Below are 22177 nucleotides of genomic sequence, written 5' to 3' on the forward strand. Positions count from 1 at the left end.
AAGACAGGAAGATGAAAATTAGGGGCATCTGGGTGGCTCAGTTGATTGAGCACCCGGCTCTTGGTTTCAACTCAGGTCATGATCTCATGATTTGCAGGTTCGAACTTCACGTCCAGCTCTGTGCTAACAGCAAAGAGCCTGCTTGGAATTCTCTCTCCCCCTCCCCTGCTTGCTCGCACACAAGTTCTCTCTCTTTCAAAATACATAAACTAAAAAAAATAATAATAATAAATTAAAGGTATACAGATGGGGGGCCTCTTGGGTGGCTTAGTTGGTTGAGTGTCTGACTCTTGATTTTGGCTCAAATCATGATCCCAGGGTCGTAGAACTGAGTCCTGTGTCAGGCTCCGCACTGAACCTGGGACATGCTTAGGATTCTCTGTCTCCCCCCTACCTCTCTCTCATGCTTGCACACTCTTAAAAAAAAAAAAAAATACATAAATAATCTACACAGGGGATACAGATGCCCAGAAAAGGCCCAAAGAGATCTAAACCTTCATGCTGGGCTTCTTAATGAAGGTCTTTCCACAAAGAGAATGCATGTGCAAAGACTGGGAGAGACAGTTGTTTTGCCAAATGCCTAATTTTCAACAAAGAAAAAAATCACAAAGCACAGATGAAACTGGCAAACATGTCCATTCAAAGGAACAAAATAAATCTCTAGAAACCAACCATAAATACATACTTCAGACTCACTAAAGACCTTAAAACAGTTGTCTTAAATGTATTCAAAGAGCTAAAGAAAAATAAAGGCAAAGAACTAAAGGAAATCAGGAAAATTACACATGAATGAGATTATCAACAAACAGGTAGATATAAAAAAATGCAAACCAAATAGAAATTCTGAAGCTGAAAAATGTGAACTGAAAAATTCATTAGCTCAACAGCCAACTCTGATAGGCAGAAGAAAGGATCAGCAAAATTGATGGTAGGTCATTTGAAATTATGGAGTCTGCAGAGCAAAAAGAAAAACACTGTGAACCACTGAATTCTACTCCTGAAACCGATATTGCACTGTATATGTTAACTAATTAGAATTTATATAAGAATTTGAAGAAAATACATAAGTGCATTTTCAGAGATTAAAAAAAAGAAAATGAAGCAAAGTGAACAGAATCTAAGTAATTTATAATACACCATTAAGTGGACTAATATATGCATTATGGGAATCCTAGGAATATGGAAAGAAAAGGGCAGAACTTATTTTAAGAAATAAAATATTTTAAGCCACAGTGCCTGGGTGGCTCAGTCGGTTAAGTGTCTGACTCTGGATTTCAGCTCAGGTCATGATCTCATGGTTTGTGATATCGACCCTTACGCTGGGCTCTTAACTGACAGTGTGGCATCAGCTTGGGATTCTGTCTCTCCCCCTCTCCCACTAGTGTGCATGCTCTCTCTCTCAAAATAAATAAACAAAAAAAAGAAAAAGAATAGCCAAGGGTCACCCAGGTGTCTCAGCTGGTTGAGCATCCAACTCTTGATTTTGGCTCAAATCATGATCCCAGGGTCATGTGGGACTGAGCCCCATGTTGGGTTCTGTGCTGAGCATGGAGCCTGCTTAAGATTCTCTCCCTTTCTCCCTCTGCCCCTCTCTCCTGCTTGTCTGCATGCTCTATTTCCAAAATAAATTTTTAAAAAATTAAAAAGAAATAATAGCTAAAAACTACTCAAATTTAATGAAGACATGGATATACAAACCCAAGAGGTCTAACAAACTCCAAGTAGAATAAGCCCCAAAAGATCACCCTGTGACACATAACTTGTCAGAAACCAAAGAGAATCTTGAAAGCAGCAAAAGAAAAATGACCTGTCACGTACAAAGGTTCCTCAATAAGATTATCAGGATTTCTGGAAGAAACGGTGCAGGCCAAAGGCAGCAGGATGATATATTTAAAGTGATCAAAGAAAAAAAAAAAAGTTGAGAATTCTGTACAGGCAACGCTTTCCTTCAAATATGAAGAAGAAATTAAGATACTCCTAAATAAACAAAAGCTCTGGGGTTCATTGACCTATCCTACAATAAATGCATAAGGGAGTTCTTCAAGTTGAAGTGAAATGATGCTAAATACCTAAGTTGTCATACAAAAACATAAAGTTCTCTGATAAAGGTAAACACGTGAATATGAAAATCAGTAGGATTGTGATTTTGGTTTGTAACTCTACTTTTTATTCTTCTACAGAATTTAAAAGACAAAAGCATAAAAAGTAATTACAAAGCTATGTTACTGGGCACACAATATGTAGAAATATAATTTATAACACCAATAACATAATGGAGTGGGATGCAGCTATATAGGAGTGGTTTTTGTCTGCAATAGAGTGTATCAGTTTAAAACTGATTATAACTTAAGCACATTACATATAATAATACCCATGATTTCATAAAGAAGATGAATATAGGGGCGCCTAGGTGGCCTAGTCAGTTGAGCGTCCAACTTCAGCTCAGGTCATGATCTCACAGCTCGTGAGTTCGAGCCCCACGTCGGGCTCTGTGCTGACAGCTCAGAGCCTGGAGCCTGCTTCGGATTCTGTGTCTCCCCCTCTCTCTACCCTTAACCCACTCGTATTTTGTCTCTCTCTCAAAAATAAATACACATTAAAAAAAAAACCACTTTTTTAAAAAATCTTAAAAAAAAAAGAAAATGAATATAGAACATATGCTAAAGGAAATGACAAGAAAATAAAAATGTGTCACTAAAAAAATCAACTAAAAAGGTGGCGGTGAGAGGAGAAATGAGGACAAAAAAATCTTCAGAATACATACAGAAAACAAGTAACAAAATGGCAACAGTAAGTCCTTCCCTGTCAGTAACTACTGATAATAAATTAGTAATTTACTGATGTAAATAAATCTCTCCAATTAAAAGATGTATTCTGGCAGAATGGATTTAAAAAAACAGAACTGAATAGGGAACCTGAGTGACTCAGTCAGTTAAGGGTCTGACTATTGATTTTGGCTCAGGACATGATCTCACAGTTTGTGGATTGAGCCCGTGCCTGGCTGTGTGCTGACAGTGGTGGAGTCTGCTTGAGATATTCTCTCCCTCTCTCTCTCTGCCCCATCCACAAGTGCGCACTCTCACTCAAAACAAATAAACAAAAAAACAGAATTGAAGTGGTGATGTCTGTAAAACGTTAATTTTCTATCTAAGGATATACACAGATTTAAAGTAAAAGGACAAACAGACTCCATGCAAATAGTAACCAAAAGAAAGCAAGGGTTAACAACATTAACATAAAAGAGACTAAGTAAACAACTGTTACAAAAGATGAAAAAGGACGTTATATAATGCTAAAACTGTAAACCAAATGAACGATCACTTATGATAGTATCCAACAGAATAAAGAATAAAATACCTAAGAGTAAATTTAGGAAAGGAAGTAAAAGACTTCTACACTGAAAATTACAAAAAATTGCCAAAAAAAAAAAAAAAAAACCCAAAAACCCTGAAGACCTAAATAAATGGAAAGAATCTTGTGTTCACAGACTGAAAAATCCAATATTGTTAAAATGGCAGTATGACCCAAACAATTCAGACATGAAATGCAATCCCTATCAAAACTCCACTGGCTTTTACGGGGCGCCTGGGTGGCGCAGTCGGTTAAGCGTCCAACTTCAGCCAGGTCACGATCTTGCGGTCCGTGGGTTCGAGCCCTGCATCGGGCTCTGGGCTGATGGCTCAGAGCCTGGAGCCTGCTTCCGATTCTGTGTCTCCCTCTCTCTCTGCCCCTTCCCCGTTCATGCTCTGTCTCTCTCTGTCTCAAAAATAAATAAACGTTAAAAAAAAAAAATTAAAAAACAAAACAAACAAAAAAAAAACTCCACTGGCTTTTTATGCATAAATAGACAAGCTGAATAAATTCATATCAAATTACAAGGGGGCCTAAATAGTCAATATTGAAAATTACATACAAAGTTGGAGAACTCATACTTCTACATGCTACTGAATTATATACTTTAAAATGTTGGTTTTGGGGCGCCTGGGTGGCGCAGTCGGTTAAGCGTCCGACTTCAGCCAGGTCACGATCTCAGGGTTCGTGAGTTCGAGCCCCGCGTCGGGCTCTGGGCTGATGGCTCAGAGCCTGGAGCCTGTTTCCGATTCTGTGTCTCCCTCTCTCTCTGCCCCCCCCCCCCCCCCCCCGTTCATGCTCTGTCTCTCTCTGTCCCAAAAATAAATAAACGTTGAAAAAAAAAAATTAAAATGTTGGTTTTTACATGAATATCACTTCAATAATAAAAATTTTAAAATAAAAACTTGGGAGAGATTTACTGTACCTTATCTTTCTTTCCTTTTTTTGTCTTCTCAGATGGTGGCATTTTGGGAGCTGGCGGTGGTGGTGGTGGTGGTGGCGGCGGAGGAGGAGGTGGTGGTTCAATAATGGCAGTGGTAGGCACAGCACCTCGGGCCTGGACTGGCTGCAATGTGGGAGTCACTGCCATTGGGACAGAACATTCAGCATAGCTCATAATTGCAGGAGCTGTTGCCAGTCCTAGGTAATTTGACTGTAGGGTCATTCCTCTGGCTTGATGACCCATTCCTGTTGCTGGATGGCTAACAGATATTGCCTGGTGTCCAATCCCTGCAGACTGGTGTCCAATCCCTGCTGCCTGATGACCTAACACACAAACCATAAAATAAAACTATTAAGGACACTTTGACAAAGCAAAAACAAAGAAAAGATGGAAAAGGGATTTGGGGATTAGATCCCCTATAAAATGATGCCAATATACCTTCTCCTCAAAAAATACAGCCACATTTTCTGGCAGCAAAATATTTCTGAATACTTTAGTATTATGGTACTTTTTTCTTTTTTTTTTTAAAAAAAAGCTCTAAGCCCAACGTGGTGCTTGAACTCATGACCCCATGAGCAAGAGTTCCATGTTCTACGGACTTGAGCCAGCCAGGCACTTCAGCATTAAGGTACTTAAATTATCAAAATTACTGATGTCATGTAAGTGCACAGAAAACAATATGGAACATGTCAAATTGTTAACAGTAGTTTTTAGTAACTGAAAGAAAAACATATAAGGAGTTCTTGAAATGAAAAGCCTTTACGTGATATCTAAAAGCCTTTTATGACATCTAATTCCAAAAACAAAGATGTAATATGTTCAGGAAAACAGATTTCAATCACAATGCTTACCTGCAGCTATAGCTGACTGGCTGTAGAGGACTGGAGAACTACCAATGGTAGCTGATCTCTGAACTACTGCATTACTAATTTCTGTGGCTTTTCTTTTTATCGCTTTAGTGGAAGGAGAACTAGAGACGGCAGAATCAACTGAACTCTGAAACAGAAGAGAATCTAGTCAGTGGCTAAAAGCTCTAGTTAAACATCCTCTTCTAATATAAAACATGGTGTCAGTCATGCCCCAGTCCCCAGAGATCCTTCGGAATGCCAAAGAGCATTTCTCACCTGGCTAGTTACAACTGTGGTTTGTGTGGAAGGTTTCAATGGAGTATCCTCCTCTGTTCCTGGGGCAGGAGGCTCTTCACTTCCCTCATCCTCCATCTCTACCTCCTGGATCTCACCATCTTCTACAGGAGGAGGGGGAGGGGGAGGGGGAGGAGGGGACTCTGGGGGTGGAGGTGGGGGTGGTGGCATTTCCAAAGGTAATGGAGGTTGAAGCACAGGCACATTCGACTGAAGGAGAGTCCAGAATGGAGTAAGTGGCATGAGTGATGAAGAAGAAACTTGGCCAGAAAAGGACTCTTTACAAAGAGAACCTATGAAAATAAATAGGAGTCAGGAAAAGGGCAAGACAAAAGCTCCATGGCTTACATTCACAACAATGTTCAACTGCCTAGTGAGACAACTGGACCTACAGGGATCTATTCTCTACACTCATACTACTGAAATATTAAGCAATTCAGTTCAAAAATGCTTCCATAGAAAGATAAATTTATGAACCCCACAGTTAGCACCTGCCCTAGCTGTTATATACTAGTGTTGTTCTTTGGGCCCAGATTTATGGATAAATAAATGAAGTACATCACATCAATTCAATGAGAAATTTGGTCATTGAACTTGAAGTTTCTTATTTCAAACATTCACAGTTTCAACATACACAACTAGAAGGGAATGCTCTGGGTCTTTATTTCAAAAAAGAAGAGGGGAGTAAATAACGTACATTTGTGATTCTGATTCCGTGTTATTTTATTTTTTAGTGAGTAGATAACTGATCATGGATGACCCAGAGAAGTACTCATTCAAAACACCTTTTATTAATCTGGGTTACTAAGTTTTAAAAATCCATTTGCAAGGTGGTCTTGTCAACTCTATCATTCCTTTGTACCTTTGTATGAATTATTTGCTAAACCACAGCAACACAAATCAAGGAAGGTATTTTTTTTTTTTAATTTCTGTGATGAGAAAGGGAAATTTAGAAAAACAAATCTTCAAGGTAAAGGATAACAAAGGAACACACAAAAGAGGTATTTGAAGATGCAGAAGATCTGAAGTTGCTGAAGTCTGAGTTAAGAAATTATAGCTGAAAAGCTGCAGGATCAGCTTTCCTCAAATTCTGCAAAAGCCAGTTAATTACTGTCCTTTCTCTCCTGGGAAAAGTTTTAAAGATTAGAGAAAATAGGAGGATATACTTACTTGTAGCCTTCCCCATCCCTCTTTATCGTCAATAGGGAAGTTTCACAATATATGGGACTATTAGATATATATCCCAGGAATGCTGAAGGGAATTTTCTCCCTAAAAATCATAGAATTTAGGAGTAGAAGAGACATGAGAAATCATCTAGTTCAACTCTCTGATTTCAAAGGTAATGAAACCCAGGAGGGAAATGACTTGCCCAAGATCATACAGCTCTCAATGACTAGGTCTGACTCCTAGTCTAGTGCTATTTTACCAAGAAGTCTTGGTGAAATACCAGGGATCTAACAGATTTAAAAATCACAGTTAAATAAATCTCAGTTTGAGGCACCTGGGTGGCTCAGTCGGTTAAGTGTCCCACTTCGGCTCAGGTCATGAACTCACGGCTTGTGGGTTCAAGCCCCACATCAGGCTCTGTGCTGACAGCTCAGAGCCTAGAGCTTACTAAGGATTCTGTGTCTCCCTCTCTCTCTGCCCCTCCCTCCCCCGCTCATGCTCTGTCTCAAAAATAAACATTAAGAAAAAAAAATTTTTTTAATAGTACAAAAAATAAATCTCACTTTTCAGGGAATAGAGATCCAAATGCAATCACCTGTTAAATTTCATGGTCAAAAGTGATGGTATAACCATATACCATAAACAAAAGTCTCTATGACAAGGATAAAACCCTTCATTTACTTGGCTTGAAGATACCACGCTGTTCTCAATAAGGTAAAACCTAAGCCATTATGAACCATTTGGCTATAAGGATAGCTTTACTTTTTATGGAGCAGGTAAAAATATTACACAAAAGGTTTTAAGAATAGGATTTACAAGGTTACTGTAATTATTCTGATGTTGCTTACTTAGCAAAGGAAAGGAGCACTGAAAGAAAAAATTCACCAGAAAACAAGAATGCAGTTTTCCAGCTAATAGACTTCAAAAGTCTCATTAAACTTTTTTATTTGGTCATATCTAATGTGAATTTATACACTGACCTTTAGATGAATAAAGTTTGGGTATGGCCAGGCAGTTTACTATGTTACATAATAATAGAACGTCAAGATTACATCAGAACTAAGGTAATAAGTACTGAGAATTAATAATTTATCAAACTTCCTTCTACTAAACCTTCAACATTTGGTAAGTAAATGAATAAGCTAAATTTTACATATTCTTGTCTAAAATCATAATGCAACACAGAAATGTTTATGATGGCAATGTGCTACTATGCAAAGCAACTCAAGGAAATACAGGTTCAAGGTTAAAAATGGGGTTTACAACCTCCAGCAAAGATAATCAGAATTAATTAAACTGTGTAAATAAGGAGATAAATTTAGCAGCAAACAAGGAGCATTTTTAGTTAGTATTTGAATCCCATACTAAGTTTGCTCAAAACATAAAAGCTGTGTCTTAACACTGATAGCTTCCTTTAGCTTAAACACCAATTTTGGATATTAATAGATCTCCTCCTACACGATGCTTCTCTTCATTTCTAAATATAACTCAGTTGGTATATTTTGCCATTTAAGCGAACTTTCAAGTCTGAAATCCAAGGAGAGATTAAAAAACACAGTTTTGGGGGCACCTGGGTGGCTTAGCTGATTAAGTGGCCAACTTTGGCGCAGGTCATGATCTCCCTGTTCTTGAGTTGGAGCCCCACGTCAGGCTCTGTGCTGAGCTCAGAGCCTGGAGCCTGCTTTGGATTCTGTGTCCCCTTCTCTCTGTCCCTGTCTCCCCCTCCCTCAAAAAAGAATAAACTTAAAAAATAAAATTTTTTAGGATGGGACTAGAGTGTATTATGCTAAGTGACATTAGTCAGAGAAAGACAAATATGACTTCACACATATGTGGAATTTAAGATACAAAGCAGATGAACATAAGGGAAGCAAAAATATAAAAACAGGGAGGGGAACAAAACATAAGAGACCCTTAAATATAGAGAACAAACTGAGGAGTGCTGGAGGGGTTGTGGTGGGGGGATGGGCTAAATGGGCAAGGGGCATTAAGGAAGACACTTTTTGGGATGAACACTGGGTGTTATATGTAAGGGACGAATCAATGGATTCCACTCCTGAAATCATTATTGCACTATATGCTAACTAACTTAACGTAAATTAAAAAAAAAATTAAAATTAAAAACATAAAGGTAAACACAGCGTTTATTATATGCTAATAAATTTGAAAGTTACAGGCTTAGAATAGTGTGGGGATACAAATTTTGCTCTTCAAGAACCTGTTTTTTCCTATTTCTAGGCAAGCTTCCCTTTACTGTTTTCCTGTATTTCTCCAAAGAGAAAATTTTTGCTTAGTATTCTGAACCAAGAGGCCAGTTTAGCAGTTACTGTATAAATAATAGTTCCATAGACTTTTGAAAAGCAGCTGGATTTAACCAAAGTGACAAAGCCTAATAAGACAGACATAGTAGGTATCTTGAAATATCACTCATCTTTAGAGACAGGATGTTAAATTCAAACAATGAACGAAGATTGAAATGAACAGAAGTTTGAAACTTCCTTGCTCCCCACAGTGTAGTAATTTTTTATTTAAAACATGATTTTAACCACTACTGAGCTGACAAAGTGAATATACTAAACTTTCTTGACAGGCTTAAATAGCCATCAGTATTGCTCTTAAATCCCAAAAACCTTAGTACAAGATCTGGGTTTTACTTAGATCAAGATTATCAAGTTTTAATGGCTCTCATTAAAGAGGCTTAAGAATATAAACAGTTTATCAGTGACTTTTTCCTACAGCATAATTGTTTTACTCAGATAGGAATGTCTCAGTCTTCCTTTAACCAGACAGTACCCAACTTTATGTGTCTTCAACAAAGTGAGAAAATAATTCTAAGGTGTTCACAGAACACCTAAGAGTTGGTAATTCTAGAATACTCAGCTTTGTAACATACAAGAAAGGGACATTAGACAGCAGTCAGGAGTGGAATCTCCTATCCAGAACCACCATCAAGCCTTCACTGGACTAACTTCAGTTAACATGATAAAACTAACTTATTAGACATATCTATCATTACTACCAAAAGAAAAGAACGAGGAAAGTAATCAAAAGAAAATCCCTTTGTGAAAACATTAAGACACCCTGTAACTCAGAAAATGTATTTCTGAAATAGTAAGTAGAATAAAACCACCCTTTTGCTTCATGCAAAATTATCACTGCAGCCAAATGTGGCTTTTTGTTTAGTGATCTGATAACTGCCCCTAGGCTATTTTAGAAATTAAAAAATCATCCAACATGATCAGTTTCATTTGGTACATTATCAGAACTTTTTAATTGGGATCAGGGAGCAACAGAATACAAAACATCATTTTTGGTAAGCAGAGGACAAAAGAATTCAGCTGTCCACTCCCTATGTTACCAACAAATTCCATGCCTTTACCTTTAAATGTTTATTACTTTAAAAGCCAAATCACAGACTCCTGTTTCACGTACTGTCATTTTAACAAACAGCTACTAGTTTTTTAGAATGAAAAATCATAGCCTTGACTAGGCTTCACTATTCACTTATTTCTGTCATTCCAAGAATGGTGGATTTAGAGGGGGAAAATGCATCTTCCAAGATGTGGAAATCAAGCCACTCCTCTTTAGAGGAGCTCCTATTAACTAAGGAGCTATGAAAGCCTTTTTAAAAACCTATACAACAAAATAAGGAGTGCCTGTGTGGCTCAGTCAGTTGAGTATCCCAACTCTTGATTTTGGTAATGATCCATGGTCATGGGATCGAGCTCCATATCGAGCCCCCTGCTCAGGACAGAGCCTGCTTAAAATGCTCCCTTCCCCTCTGCCCCTCTCTCCCACACTCAAAAAATAAATACATAAGTAAAAATAAGTTAATGTATACAATAAAACTAAAGACCTCTAGGAGAACATTTACTGGGTTGAGCCATCCTGATTGTTTTATGCTAGAATATTGTTGGCAATTTCCAATGATTATTTTGCTTCTCTGAAATAATGGTCCTAGTTTCATACCATTTCTTCAGAGTATTTTGATTTACAACAACCATACTTGTAAGAATAGTGGAGTGGAAAAATGAGGCTGCACTATCCAGAGATTAAGTTTTCTACAGAAAGGGAAAACAAATCTATTATCACTCCACAAAGATATTGACAATTCAGCTACTAGTTCCTCAACATTAACGTTCCTGTTAGTGGATACACGGCTCTGTGGCATGACAGAGTGGTTATAGGACAATCTTTTTGTTGTTGTTAGATCTAATTGGGTACATTAAATGATTCCTGAATCGGGAGCATCCTATCTAGAAAGCAGATGGAAGCTCTTATGGGACAATCTTTTAAAAATCAAAATATATTGGCTCATCATTTTATTTTTTAGCAAAGTCTGATATTAATAGTCTGCTGATTTTTAAGCAGTCCCTGCCTTCGTTTTCTTCAGTATTAACTCTTGCATTTTTATGTTAAGCCACTATTTTTTAGCTAGAAATTTACGCTATGATTTGAATTACTTTCTTCTTTTATGGTACCAACTAACACAAATCTTTTTTTCTCCAAAAATATTTCTCTCCAATTAGTATAGGGTAAATTGTCCCACCTGTGGAATTCTCAGAAGATTCTGTAGAATTTGAATCAGTGCCAGTTTTGTCTTTCAAGGTCTGTTTAGGAAGAGTCTCGTCTCTACTTTCTTGTGCTTGGCTTTCTTCCTCTTCCTCCTCACCATCTGGGAACTCCCACTGAGACTCGCCCGACTGTTCGTTTACATAGAAATATCGTCTATGATCCCTAAATTACAAGAAAGAAAACACACGTTTTAAGACCCATTCTCCTACAAAGACACTTCCGTTTGGTCCTGTCCCAGGACAGCAGTCTGCTCTCACAGGGACGAACCTCTTCTTAATGGACTGCTATTCACAAAGGCAACAAAGAGCTTTGACAATTGAGGATGAAGAACCAAGGATAATTCAAAGCTATTTGCACTGCCAGCAGCTCTGTGAATACAGCCCTGAGCCCTCACTCCAACAGATGACTTAGAAAACACCTCTCACATTTTGTTTTGTTTTGTTTTTTGCCAATGTTTAACAGGGTTTCAAGTTTCATTAACGAAGGGACTCAATCTCCTAGAACACTAATTTCCCTTCCAAAGAAGAGAACAACGAAGTTTGCGAAAGGTGACTCTTCCCCTCTTGGACCGTGGAATTCACATTTCATACTCTTGATATCAAACACAGTGAAAGCTAAAGAGAGGGAGAGGATCTGGGAGCTGAAAAATAAAAGAGCAAAGATTTCAAATAACGAAAAAAAAATCAAGAAAAGCCAAATATAAAAAGAAATGTTTTCATCTGACCTGCTGGCAGAAGATAGTAATCTTGTTCTTCATTCACATCTTCTGGCACGAAGCTTTCCTTAACTTCACCGAGGTTAATCAGGAGTAGTTGCTTCCAGAGGTCCTGTAAAGCGCACAGAGCTCTCGCATGCGCTTAACCCCCAAGCCCGCCCTACTCCGTGCAACAACACTCTGGAGAGTAAAAACCAGCTTTGTCCATCTTGGGAAAAAATCCGTTACATGGAACACTTTAAACATTGCTTTTTGTTTCTCCGTGTGGCTGGCCCAAACTGTAAGTGCTTGCGGTGCTCTGCCTGCCCAGCACCGCTAACTGCAGCTGCTCTCAGTCTCCGGACAGGCTGTCATGTCGTCAGGTGGTGGTGATCACAAATCATGTCTGAGATGTCAAAGGTGAAAGGTGAAAAGGGGAGAAGAGTGCGTACCTGTCCCAGTGGCAGGACCAGCCTTTAGGAGTGGCGTTTATTTCATACTGTTTTAGTTGTTCTGCTGCGTCCTGAAGTTTTCGTTTAAGGTAGTTCCCATTAAGAGCCCCTTCCCTCCAGTCTGCAATCCGAGTCTAGAATCAACAGAGAAATAAGTTAAAAGGCTTACTGTTACATCAGAAGACAGGAATAAAAGGGTCAGGTCTTCTGGTCCACAACTGTATTGCTATACTCTCACAAAAGGAAAGTAGACCCAAAACGCACAGAAATACTGTCTTAATTTCATATAAAATATTGTTTGCTCTACACAGTTCTAAAAACAAGATTGGACCTTAGTACATTTTTATACTGCCAGCTCTCCAGTATCTGTGAAAATGAGTAGCAGTTTTGTTTTTCTCCTTTGGACTATATTAATTCCCTAGCAATTTTAGTTTTTGGTAGAGAGTTCATGTGGTTCAGTAATCAAAAGCAAAGGTTCAATACTTAGGGAGGTAAGCTTCCTACAGGAGTTCCTTACTGAATCCTGCTCTACCATGTTGTAAACTATTCAGGTTACAAAAGGACTCTGAACTTCTATTTTTAGTTTGATGTAAATCTGTTATTAGGCTCATTGTGTTATTTAATGCATGCATTCATTCATTCATTCATTTGTTTTACATCCAAATTAGTTAGCATATAGTGCAATAATGATTTCAGGAGTAAAATCCAGTGGTTCATCCCTTACATGTAACACCCAGTGCTCATCCCAACAAATGTCTCCCTTAATGCCCCTTGCCCATTTATAGCCCATCCCCCCACCCACAACCCCTTCAGCAACCCTGTTTGTTCTCTATATTTAAGGGTCTCTTATGTTTTGTCCCTGTCCCCATTTTTATATTATTTTTGTTTCCCTTCCCGTATGTTCACCTGCTTTGTATCTTAAATTCCACATATGCGTGAAGTCATATATTTGTCTTTCTCTAATTTCACTTAGCATAATACACTCTAGTTCCATCTGCATTGTTGCAAATGCCAAGATTTCATTGTTTCTGATTGCTAATATTCCATTGTATACAGATACCACATCTTCTTTATCCATTCATCTGTCAATGGACATTTGGGCTCTTTCCATAATCTGGCTAGTGTTAACAGTGCTACCATAAACATTGGGGCACATGTGCCCCTTTGAATCAGCATTTTTGTATAAAAAAATATTTTTTCAACATAAAATAGAATATATGCCTACTGAAGGTGGTATCCCCACACATAAAATCTTAGTATTTATCTTCATAGTTACGTTTTGCTTTAGCTAATACACAGTTTTGTTTCCTGGGTTAGTCGTTCAAATTTGCACCAATGTTAAAAATTTTAATTTAGGATTAGAAAAATAAGATAAAAGCCTTACACATAGAGCATTTTACTCAAAGACCAACTATACATAAATGCCTAAATTACCTCAGTCTGTAAGAGCAGCACATGAAAGTTGGAGATGGACTGTCTATTAATGCCTAGGAATTCAAATTTACTTGTCAGGGTATTTGCCAGTTCTCCAATCTGAAACTGTAATGTAGGAAAGAAAGAGAAAAATAAAATTGAATCAGCAATATTTTTCTGTATTATGTAAACTATTTTGTTCTTAAACATACTAAAAAAAAGGGTCTGCCTAGAAACAGCCCTTCTTAAATAGTTGCATCTGAACAGTCATGAAAATAACTCTAGTTATTTCTAGTTACGTAGAAAAATTTCTAGTTACATAGAAAACTCTAATTTACGTTAAAATACTTCACATTAACAACTGATAAATAAGGACAAGCCTAGAGAAATTGAATGTATACTTTGAGACAATATAGAATTCAACAGGTGAAAATAGATGCTAAATGATGTAACTCCCAATAGTGTCCAAACTATCATTTAATTATTACTAAGTGCTTTTATCAGCTACGCACTGAACAAAATTAATTCTCCCAGTCCCTTTCACATGGTTGTACACTAGCCAGTGACTGGATAAACTCTTTCGAGTCAAAAGAATGTACTATGTGATTTTTCCAACAGACCATCCTTAAATAGCCACATATTTATATGGTCCAATTCTCTTGACATTAGGCTAGAAATAAAATTGGAACCGAGTTAGCCTTTGTGTAAAGAGAAGTACACGCAGAAATTAAATTTGTGACTTTTAGTCTCTTCAGTACTTCCAAACTACAGGAGCCTACATTGATACACTATTATTGCTTTCCAATGAAGGCTTAAATTTTATTTATTCATATTTTAATGTTTATTTATTTATGAGAGAGAGAAGGAGAGAACATGGGCACGTGCGCATGGGTGGGGCAAAGAGAGGGAGACAGAGAATCTGAAGTGGCCTCTGTGCTTACAGCAGAAGACCTGATGTGGGGTTGAAACCCATAAACCATCAGATCATGACCTGAGCAGAAGTCGAACACTTACCCAACTGAGCCACCTAGTTGCCCCTGAAGGCATAACTTTTATTTTTTTTAAGTTTTTTTTTGTTTATTTATTTTTGAGACAGAGAGAGACAGAGTGCGAGTGGGGGAGGGGCAGAGACAGAGGGAGACACAGAATCCAAAACAGGCTCCAGGCTCTGAGCTGTCAGCACAGAGCCCGATGCGGGGCTCGAACCCACGAACCGTGACATCATGACCTGAGCCGAAGTTGGATGCTTAACCGACTGAGCCACAGGCGCCCCAGAAGGCATAACTTTTAAAAGAAAGCAATTAAAGCATTTAGAATTTATTTTTAGGTAATTTCTCTACATCAAGTCAGTCTTCTAATTCAGTGTTACAGCCTGAAATATGACCTTTTCACATAACTAAATAAATGACTTATATTTGGAGATAGCAAAGATTACTTTCAGTACTTGCTAACAAAGAAGGTAGTTTAACGGGTGCCCAATTTAAAAATATTTGTCCGGGTGCCTGGGTGATTCAATCAGTTAAGCAAGCATCCAACTCCTGACTTCTGTTCAGGTCATGATCTCACAGTTTGTGGGATCAACTCCTGCCTTGGGCTCTGCCCTGCCAGTGTGCAGCCTGCTTGGGATTCTCTCTCCCTCTGTGCCCCTCCCCTGCTCATGCACACACCCATTCTCAAAAGAAAAACAAACTTTAAAGATATCTTTTTGTCAGGGCGCCTGAGTGGCTCAGTTGGTTAAGCCTCCAACTTTGGCTCAGGTCATGATCTCATGGTCCATGAGTTTGAGCCCTGTATCAGGCTCTCTGCTGTCAGCACAGAGCCCACTTCGGATCCTCTGTCCCCGCTCTCTACCCCTCCTCTTCTTGGACGCTCTCTCGCTCTCAAAAATAAACACTAAAAATATTTTTTTAAAAATTTGTCAAGCCATGTTAAATACATACTTTCAAATCTTGTTCTTCTTCTTTAGGTGCTGTTGGTACTTTTATCTTCTCTGGAGATTCTTCGACTTCCATCTCTTTGTCTGAATTTTCATCTATTTTTTCTGAAGTGTCAGCACCAATTACTACAAAAGAAAACATGTAAAATTAATTCAAAAGGAATACTAATATAGTACATCACTTTTCTTACTCCTATAGCAGCGATATCTGAAAAAAAATTTTAGTTCTTTTTCCTTTGCCTGTTTTCTTTATTAAATAAACCGTAATGACTTATCTACCTGTCTTTAAAAAGCCAAAAAACCTTATCCTCTATAATCCCCTCTCTTAAAATGTCTATAAATAACAATCTGTTTTACCACATTACCCTGTAGTCTTTAGTTTCCCGTTCACATTCATCTATTTATCTTTTCTAATCTATTCCAGGAGGGGGCGCCTGGGTGGCGCAGTGGGTTAAGCGTCCGACTTCAGCCAGGTCACGATCTCACGGTCCGTGAGTTCGAGCCCCGCGTCAGGCTCTGGGCTGATGGCTCAGAGCCTGGAGCCTGTTTCCGATTCTGCGTCTCCCTCTCTCTCTGCCCCTCTCCCATTCATGCTCTGTCTCTCTCTGTCCCAAAAATAAATAAAAACGTTGAAAGAAAAAAAAAATTTAATCTATTCCACGATACCATTACTTCAATTACTTATAAAAGCTAGGTTATCAAACCTGGGATACATAAAGGTTCTTCACAATATGAGTTTTGAAAAAAAGGGTTTCACTATCACAGCAGCATTAATTTTAAACTACCTGATAAACTCCTTTGTAAACTGGTTAAGACCTGTAGACAATCTATATCGGACCAAACTACTCTTCTGCTTGGTGATGTCTCTTTGAGAAACTTCGAAAGAGAACAGGTTTACCATCAACTTAAATGGAGTAAAAGACACGAACTGTTATGTTTGCTTACCACCTCTCTGTTATGTTTGCTTACCACCTAGATGTGTGCTTATCAAACTAGTCCGCATGTACGATATAAATCATTCTGTCATGAGGCTATCAAGTGATTTAAGAAATAACTAAATTTAAATACTTTTTCTTGACTCTGGTTAATCTTTGATGTAAAGAATAATGTGACATTTAACATCACTTTCAATAACTTTATTGGCCTAAAAGTTTATATTAAGTACTTAATCTTATCATATACTGGCCTTGCTCTTATTAATATTCCTTCTGCGTTTTCAAATTGAAACCGGGGCGCCTGAGTGGCTCAGTCGGTTGGGCGTTTGACTTCAGCTCAGGTCATGATCTCACAGTTTGTGGGTTCGAGCCCCGCGTCGGGCTCTGTGCTGACAGCTCAGAGCCTGGAGCCTACTTCCTATTCTGTGTCTCCTTCTTTCCCTGCCCCTCCCCCACTTGTGCTCTATCAAAAATAAATGTAAAAATAAAAAAAAAAATTAAAAAAAAATTGTTTGAAACCAAATCTCTCCCCCCCACTTACCAGTTTGTAATTCATTTGTATATTAGACATCTTACATTTGCTGGCAGGTAAAAGACTTTAACAATTTAAAGCACTACTAGTGCTCTAAGACTTTTGCCTATTTCAAAGGGCAATTAGATAGGATCTATATACCCCTGGACCTAATAATATCATATCGCTAGGAATCTATACTATAATAACACTAAAATCTGCATAAAGATATATATACCAAGATGTTTATTACAACATTATTTTTATTGTGAAGTACTGTATGTATATAATAAATATAAAGAATGAAATGAGCACTCAAGAAACCACAACCCAGCTTAGTGGAAAACTATCACAGGCACTTCTAAAGTTCACAGTGCCTCTGCCATCACATCCACATCAGACGTGATCTCTACCCTTACGGTTTAAGTGCCTTCCTCTACTTCCATCATGGAAAGATCTTTAAGCACAATATTTTTTACGATTTTCCAACTTATATACAGAGAATACAAACATACGCGTTCTCCTGTAGCTTTTTAAATTCAACACTATTGTTTCTTAGATTCATTTTAATGCATATTAACTGTAGACCATTGACCTTTTTTCACGGTTGCTTAGTATTCAATTGCAAGAACACACTACTATTTATCCATTCTACCCTGGATGGACACTTGAATGGCTTGCTAGTATTACCTAATAATACAACTGCAGTATTACTTTTAAAAGTGAAACATGGACACAACTCAAATGTCCACTGATGAAGAAGAGTTAAATAAAAATAAAAATATGTACTTGATGGTTAAAAACAGTAATTTTACACTTTAAGTATGTTTAACAATCCACATAGCTAATCTCATCTATGGCAAAAATTACACATGCACATGTACAGATTACACATATACACACAACCACAAACGAATACAGCGGAAACGGTCTGGAAAGATATAGGTAAAGGACAGAAAATGGACTTCAGAGGTAAGGAATGCAAATCGGGAAAAGATGAAGGGGGACTTTAAGATTTTCACTTCATATTCTTCTATATGATTGAAAAAAAATCTCAAACAAGGATGTCTGCATTTACTTATTACTGTGTTTTTGTTTATTTATCATATTTTGACCGTAACCCATAAAAGTATCTTTTGTTAAGTACACCAAACTAAGGTCTAGTGCTCAAATCTTACTGCTAATTTTCCACTAAAGAATCAGGGTCAAATGGAGATTAAGATATTTGTTCTATTAACAGACTGGAAAGATGCAGCAGGGTCTCTACTACATTACCCTGAATAGAGATAAGTTGGGTCCTCATGAAAAGACTAATCTATCTAAACAAAAAACCAGAGAGAGAGCAGAGAGGAGGCTGGGCTTGGCAGAGGTAGTCCTTGCCTGCCTTGCTTACAAACAGAAACAGTGAGCTAATGAGAGCTCATGGACTTAATACAGATAAGGCAGTGGACACCAGGGTGGCTCAGTGGGTTAAGCGTCCAACTTCAGCTCAGGTCATGATCTTGCAGTTCGTGAGTTCGAGCCCCACGTTGGGCTCTGTGCTAACAGCTCAGAGCCTGGAGCCTGCTTCAGATTCTGTGTCTCCCTCTCTTTGTCCCTCCCTTGCTTGTCCTACTCTCTCTCTCAAAAATAAATGAATAAAATGTTTAAAAAAAATACAGATAAGGCAGTTACCGTACCAAGATTTTTAAAAAGGGAGTGAATCTTGCTTTTCTGTTTTTGAGGGAGAGGTAGTCCCCAATCAGTAATGAATCCCCAACCAAAGCTCCTGGAAAGGGAGCTTCCTTTCACTTCTCTACTTTTCACAGAGCAGTTAAAGAAGTGAAAGGAAGCTCCCTTTCCAGCACTTCCATAAAAGGATGCAAGTGCTACCTCCTTCTTGCTGAAAAGGGAACAAAACACAAAACAAAACAAAACAAAACAAAACAAAACAAAACAAAACAAGGCTCAGGATTTCCCCTTTGTATCTTTCAACTCTGCAAATTTAACGTAAAACACGAATTACCAGTTTCCCCATTTTCTGGAGTCTCTCGTCCAGTTTTGCTAGAACTCCGGCTGGTAGATTCTGGACTGGTAGCTCGAACAAACATCTTCCATTTCCCCCTTTTAGACATAAGTCTACGCATTCCATCTTGAGACGCTGGCTGGCTGATGTCAGAACATGGACTAGACCCTGACACACTACCATCTCCTTCCTCCAAGGCTCGTAACTCTGCCTACAATGAACATGACAACAAAGTTAGAGTGTTATTACCTGTTCGTCAACACTTAAGCATCTGTGAGACCAAGAATGATAACTGTGCATTATCAGAATTAAAATCCTTTGAGGACAGAAGTATTTAATACATTTCTTCCATCAGCGCCAAGCATTATGCTCGTTACTCAGCAAACACTTATTCATGAAGTAGTTAACAAATACCAATTTGAAAGGGAAAAGGTTCTAGAGATTCACTGAGACAAAGTTTCTAGTACATGAACACAATAGATAGAGTCTAACGTAGCTTGTCCCTGATAGCTTTAAATTTTTCAAAAGTGGAAAAGCTTAAAGGAGACATTGCTGTTATAACACCTGTTACATTTTTGATTCATACTCCAAACAGCAGACAAAACTGTTTCAAGAAAAATCAGGGCGGGGGCACCTGGGTGGTTTGGTTGGTTAAGTGTCTGACTCTTGGTTTTGGCTTAGATCATGATCTCGTGGTTGTGGGATCAAGACCCGTGTGGGGGTCCATGATGAGCACTGTATGGAGCCTGCTTGGGATTCTCTCCCTCTCCTTCTCTCTCTCTGCCTCTACCTGGCTCACTCACACTCTCTCAAAAATAAACATTAAAAAAAAAAGAAAAAGAGAAAGAAAAAGAGAAAGAAAAAGAAAAATCAGGGCAGAAAATTGTAAAAATCAACTTCTCAATCAAGAAAATTTCCTGAGGACCATCTTTTTTGAAAGGAAGCACATGAAATTATGAGTTTCTCTTAATCTATTATCTTACAAGACCCATTTAACTATTTAAATAACGCCATAGGTGATCACTGGAAGTCAACCTGTACTTTAATTTAAAAACCAAGTTATCACTAAGAATCTACTATGCTCATTTGTTAAGAATCTAAATCAAAGATAGTCATTCCTCACTGTATCTAGCTATCATTAAATCAGAGCAAGTCAGTCTTTATTAGTCAACTATCAAAAGCATCATCAGGAACCAAAAGAACTGTAACTCGATAGTTAAGGTTTTTATTGCATCAGCTTAAACATATGTAGACAAAAGGTTGAGAAAAACAAAATCCCGGTAATGGCTGTGAACAGAGCACAATGACCCCAGAGTGTGATAGTAATAGGGGGAAAAATGTACTTAACAAAAACTTACTTTTTTTCTTTCCAAAACCAGCTCCAATTCAAGGGTATCTTGTTCCTCTTCCTCTTCACTTTCTCCAGATTGAACAACACTGCAAAGATCCTCCTGAGAAGGATCTTCCATGTTGTCTAATGTAATTTCCTGTGGCTTTATTATTGTTGCTGCTTCTTCTGCTGTCGTACTGGTTTCTTTCACTTCGCAAACGGGCTCTGATTCTTTACAAATTACTTTTCTTCTCCATCTCTCTTCTTCCTCTTTTATTCCCTCAGGCAGCAAAGGAGCAAGCAGTGATGCTGCCACCCCTTTTTTCTCCTCCTCACTATTTGAGAGAGCCTGAATTCCTTCATTTACTTCCTATAAATAAAATAATCTCATTTTTCAAATGAAAAAATAAAAAAACTTTTACCGGAATAAATATAACACACACAATTGTTCATGTTAAAAATGACTGTTTTTCAATCACTGCATATTTTTTATATAATTTATTGTCAAACTGGTTTCCATACAACACCCAGTGCTCATCCCAACAGGTGTACTCCTCAATGCCCATCACCCACTTTCCCCTCACCACCCCCCCATCAACCCTGTTTGTTCTCAGTATTTAAGAGTCTCTTACGGTTTGCCTCCTTCCCTCTCTGTAACTTTTCCCCCCTTCCCCTCCCCCCATGGTCTTCTGTTTCTCAGGATCCACATGAGTGAAAACACATGGTATGTCTTTCTCTGCCTGACTTATTTCACTTAGCATAATACTCTCCAGTTCCATCCATGTTGCTACAAATGGCCAGATTTCATTCTTTCTCATTGCCAAGTAGTATTCCCTTGTATATATAAACCACATCTTCTTTATCCATTTGTCAGTTGATGGACATTTAGGTTCTTTCCATAATTTGGCTATTGTTTAAAGTGCTGCTATAAACATTGGATACAAGTGCCCCTATGCATCAGCACTCCTGTATCCCTTGGCTAAATTCCTAGCAGTGCTATTGCTGGGTCATAGGGTAGATCTATTTTAATTTTTTGAGGAACCTTCACACACTGTTTTCCAGAGCAACTGCACCACTTAGTGCATATTATTTTCTTAATGTTTATTTTTGAAAGGGGGGAAGGGGCAGAGAGAGGGGGAGACAGAGAATCCCAAGCAGGCTCCCCACTGGCAGCACAAAGCACAACGCGAGGCACAGTCCCACGAAGTGTGAGATCATGACCTGAGCAGAAATTAAAAGTTGGCCATTCAACTGACTGAGCCACCCAGGCACCCCTCAATCACTGGATATATAAATATATATAAACATATATATATATGTATTTTTTTTTAAATTATCAACCTTCCTTTTTATTTATTTTGAGAAAGAGAGACAGCACATGCATGTATAAGCAGAGGAGAGGCTGACAGAGAGGGAAAGAGAATCCCAAGCAGGCTCCTCACTGTCAGAACAGAGCCTGATGTGGGGCTCCAACCCATGAACCGTGAGATCATGACCTGAGCCTAAATCAAGAGTTGGATGTTTAAATGACTGAGCCACCCAGGCACCCCAACCATGGGATGTTCTTAAAAACCACAAACGGCCAACAGACTAGTATATATACTTGTACCATTTTCCTTACAAGTGTAAAATGCAAACATTGTTACTTGAGGAAAGCAATGGTTTTTTTTGTTTTATTTTGAATTTACATCCCAGTTAGTTAGCATATAGTGTAACAATGAT

At 38.2% G+C, this 22177-nt stretch overlaps 1 protein-coding gene across 3 annotated transcripts in view; it reads right to left on the bottom strand.

Moving 5' to 3' along the window:
• The window catches only part of FNBP4 (formin binding protein 4), a 43588-nt gene that overhangs the window by 8566 nt on the left and 12845 nt on the right, over positions 1 to 22177 (bottom strand). For all 3 annotated transcript variants that reach the window (XM_011286846.4, XM_011286845.3, XM_045039281.1), the window contains exons 7-15: positions 20484 to 20825; positions 19126 to 19336; positions 15679 to 15800; positions 13760 to 13864; positions 12326 to 12459; positions 11154 to 11341; positions 5419 to 5729; positions 5146 to 5290; positions 4277 to 4617 (exon numbers count right to left, since the gene is read on the bottom strand). In XM_011286846.4, the coding sequence (XP_011285148.1) occupies positions 4277 to 4617; positions 5146 to 5290; positions 5419 to 5729; positions 11154 to 11341; positions 12326 to 12459; positions 13760 to 13864; positions 15679 to 15800; positions 19126 to 19336; positions 20484 to 20825 (1899 nt within the window). The remainder of the gene's footprint in view (positions 1 to 4276; positions 4618 to 5145; positions 5291 to 5418; positions 5730 to 11153; positions 11342 to 12325; positions 12460 to 13759; positions 13865 to 15678; positions 15801 to 19125; positions 19337 to 20483; positions 20826 to 22177) is intronic.

Source organism: Felis catus, chromosome D1, assembly GCF_018350175.1.
Source record: "Felis catus isolate Fca126 chromosome D1, F.catus_Fca126_mat1.0, whole genome shotgun sequence".
Taxonomy (NCBI): domain Eukaryota; kingdom Metazoa; phylum Chordata; class Mammalia; order Carnivora; family Felidae; genus Felis; species Felis catus.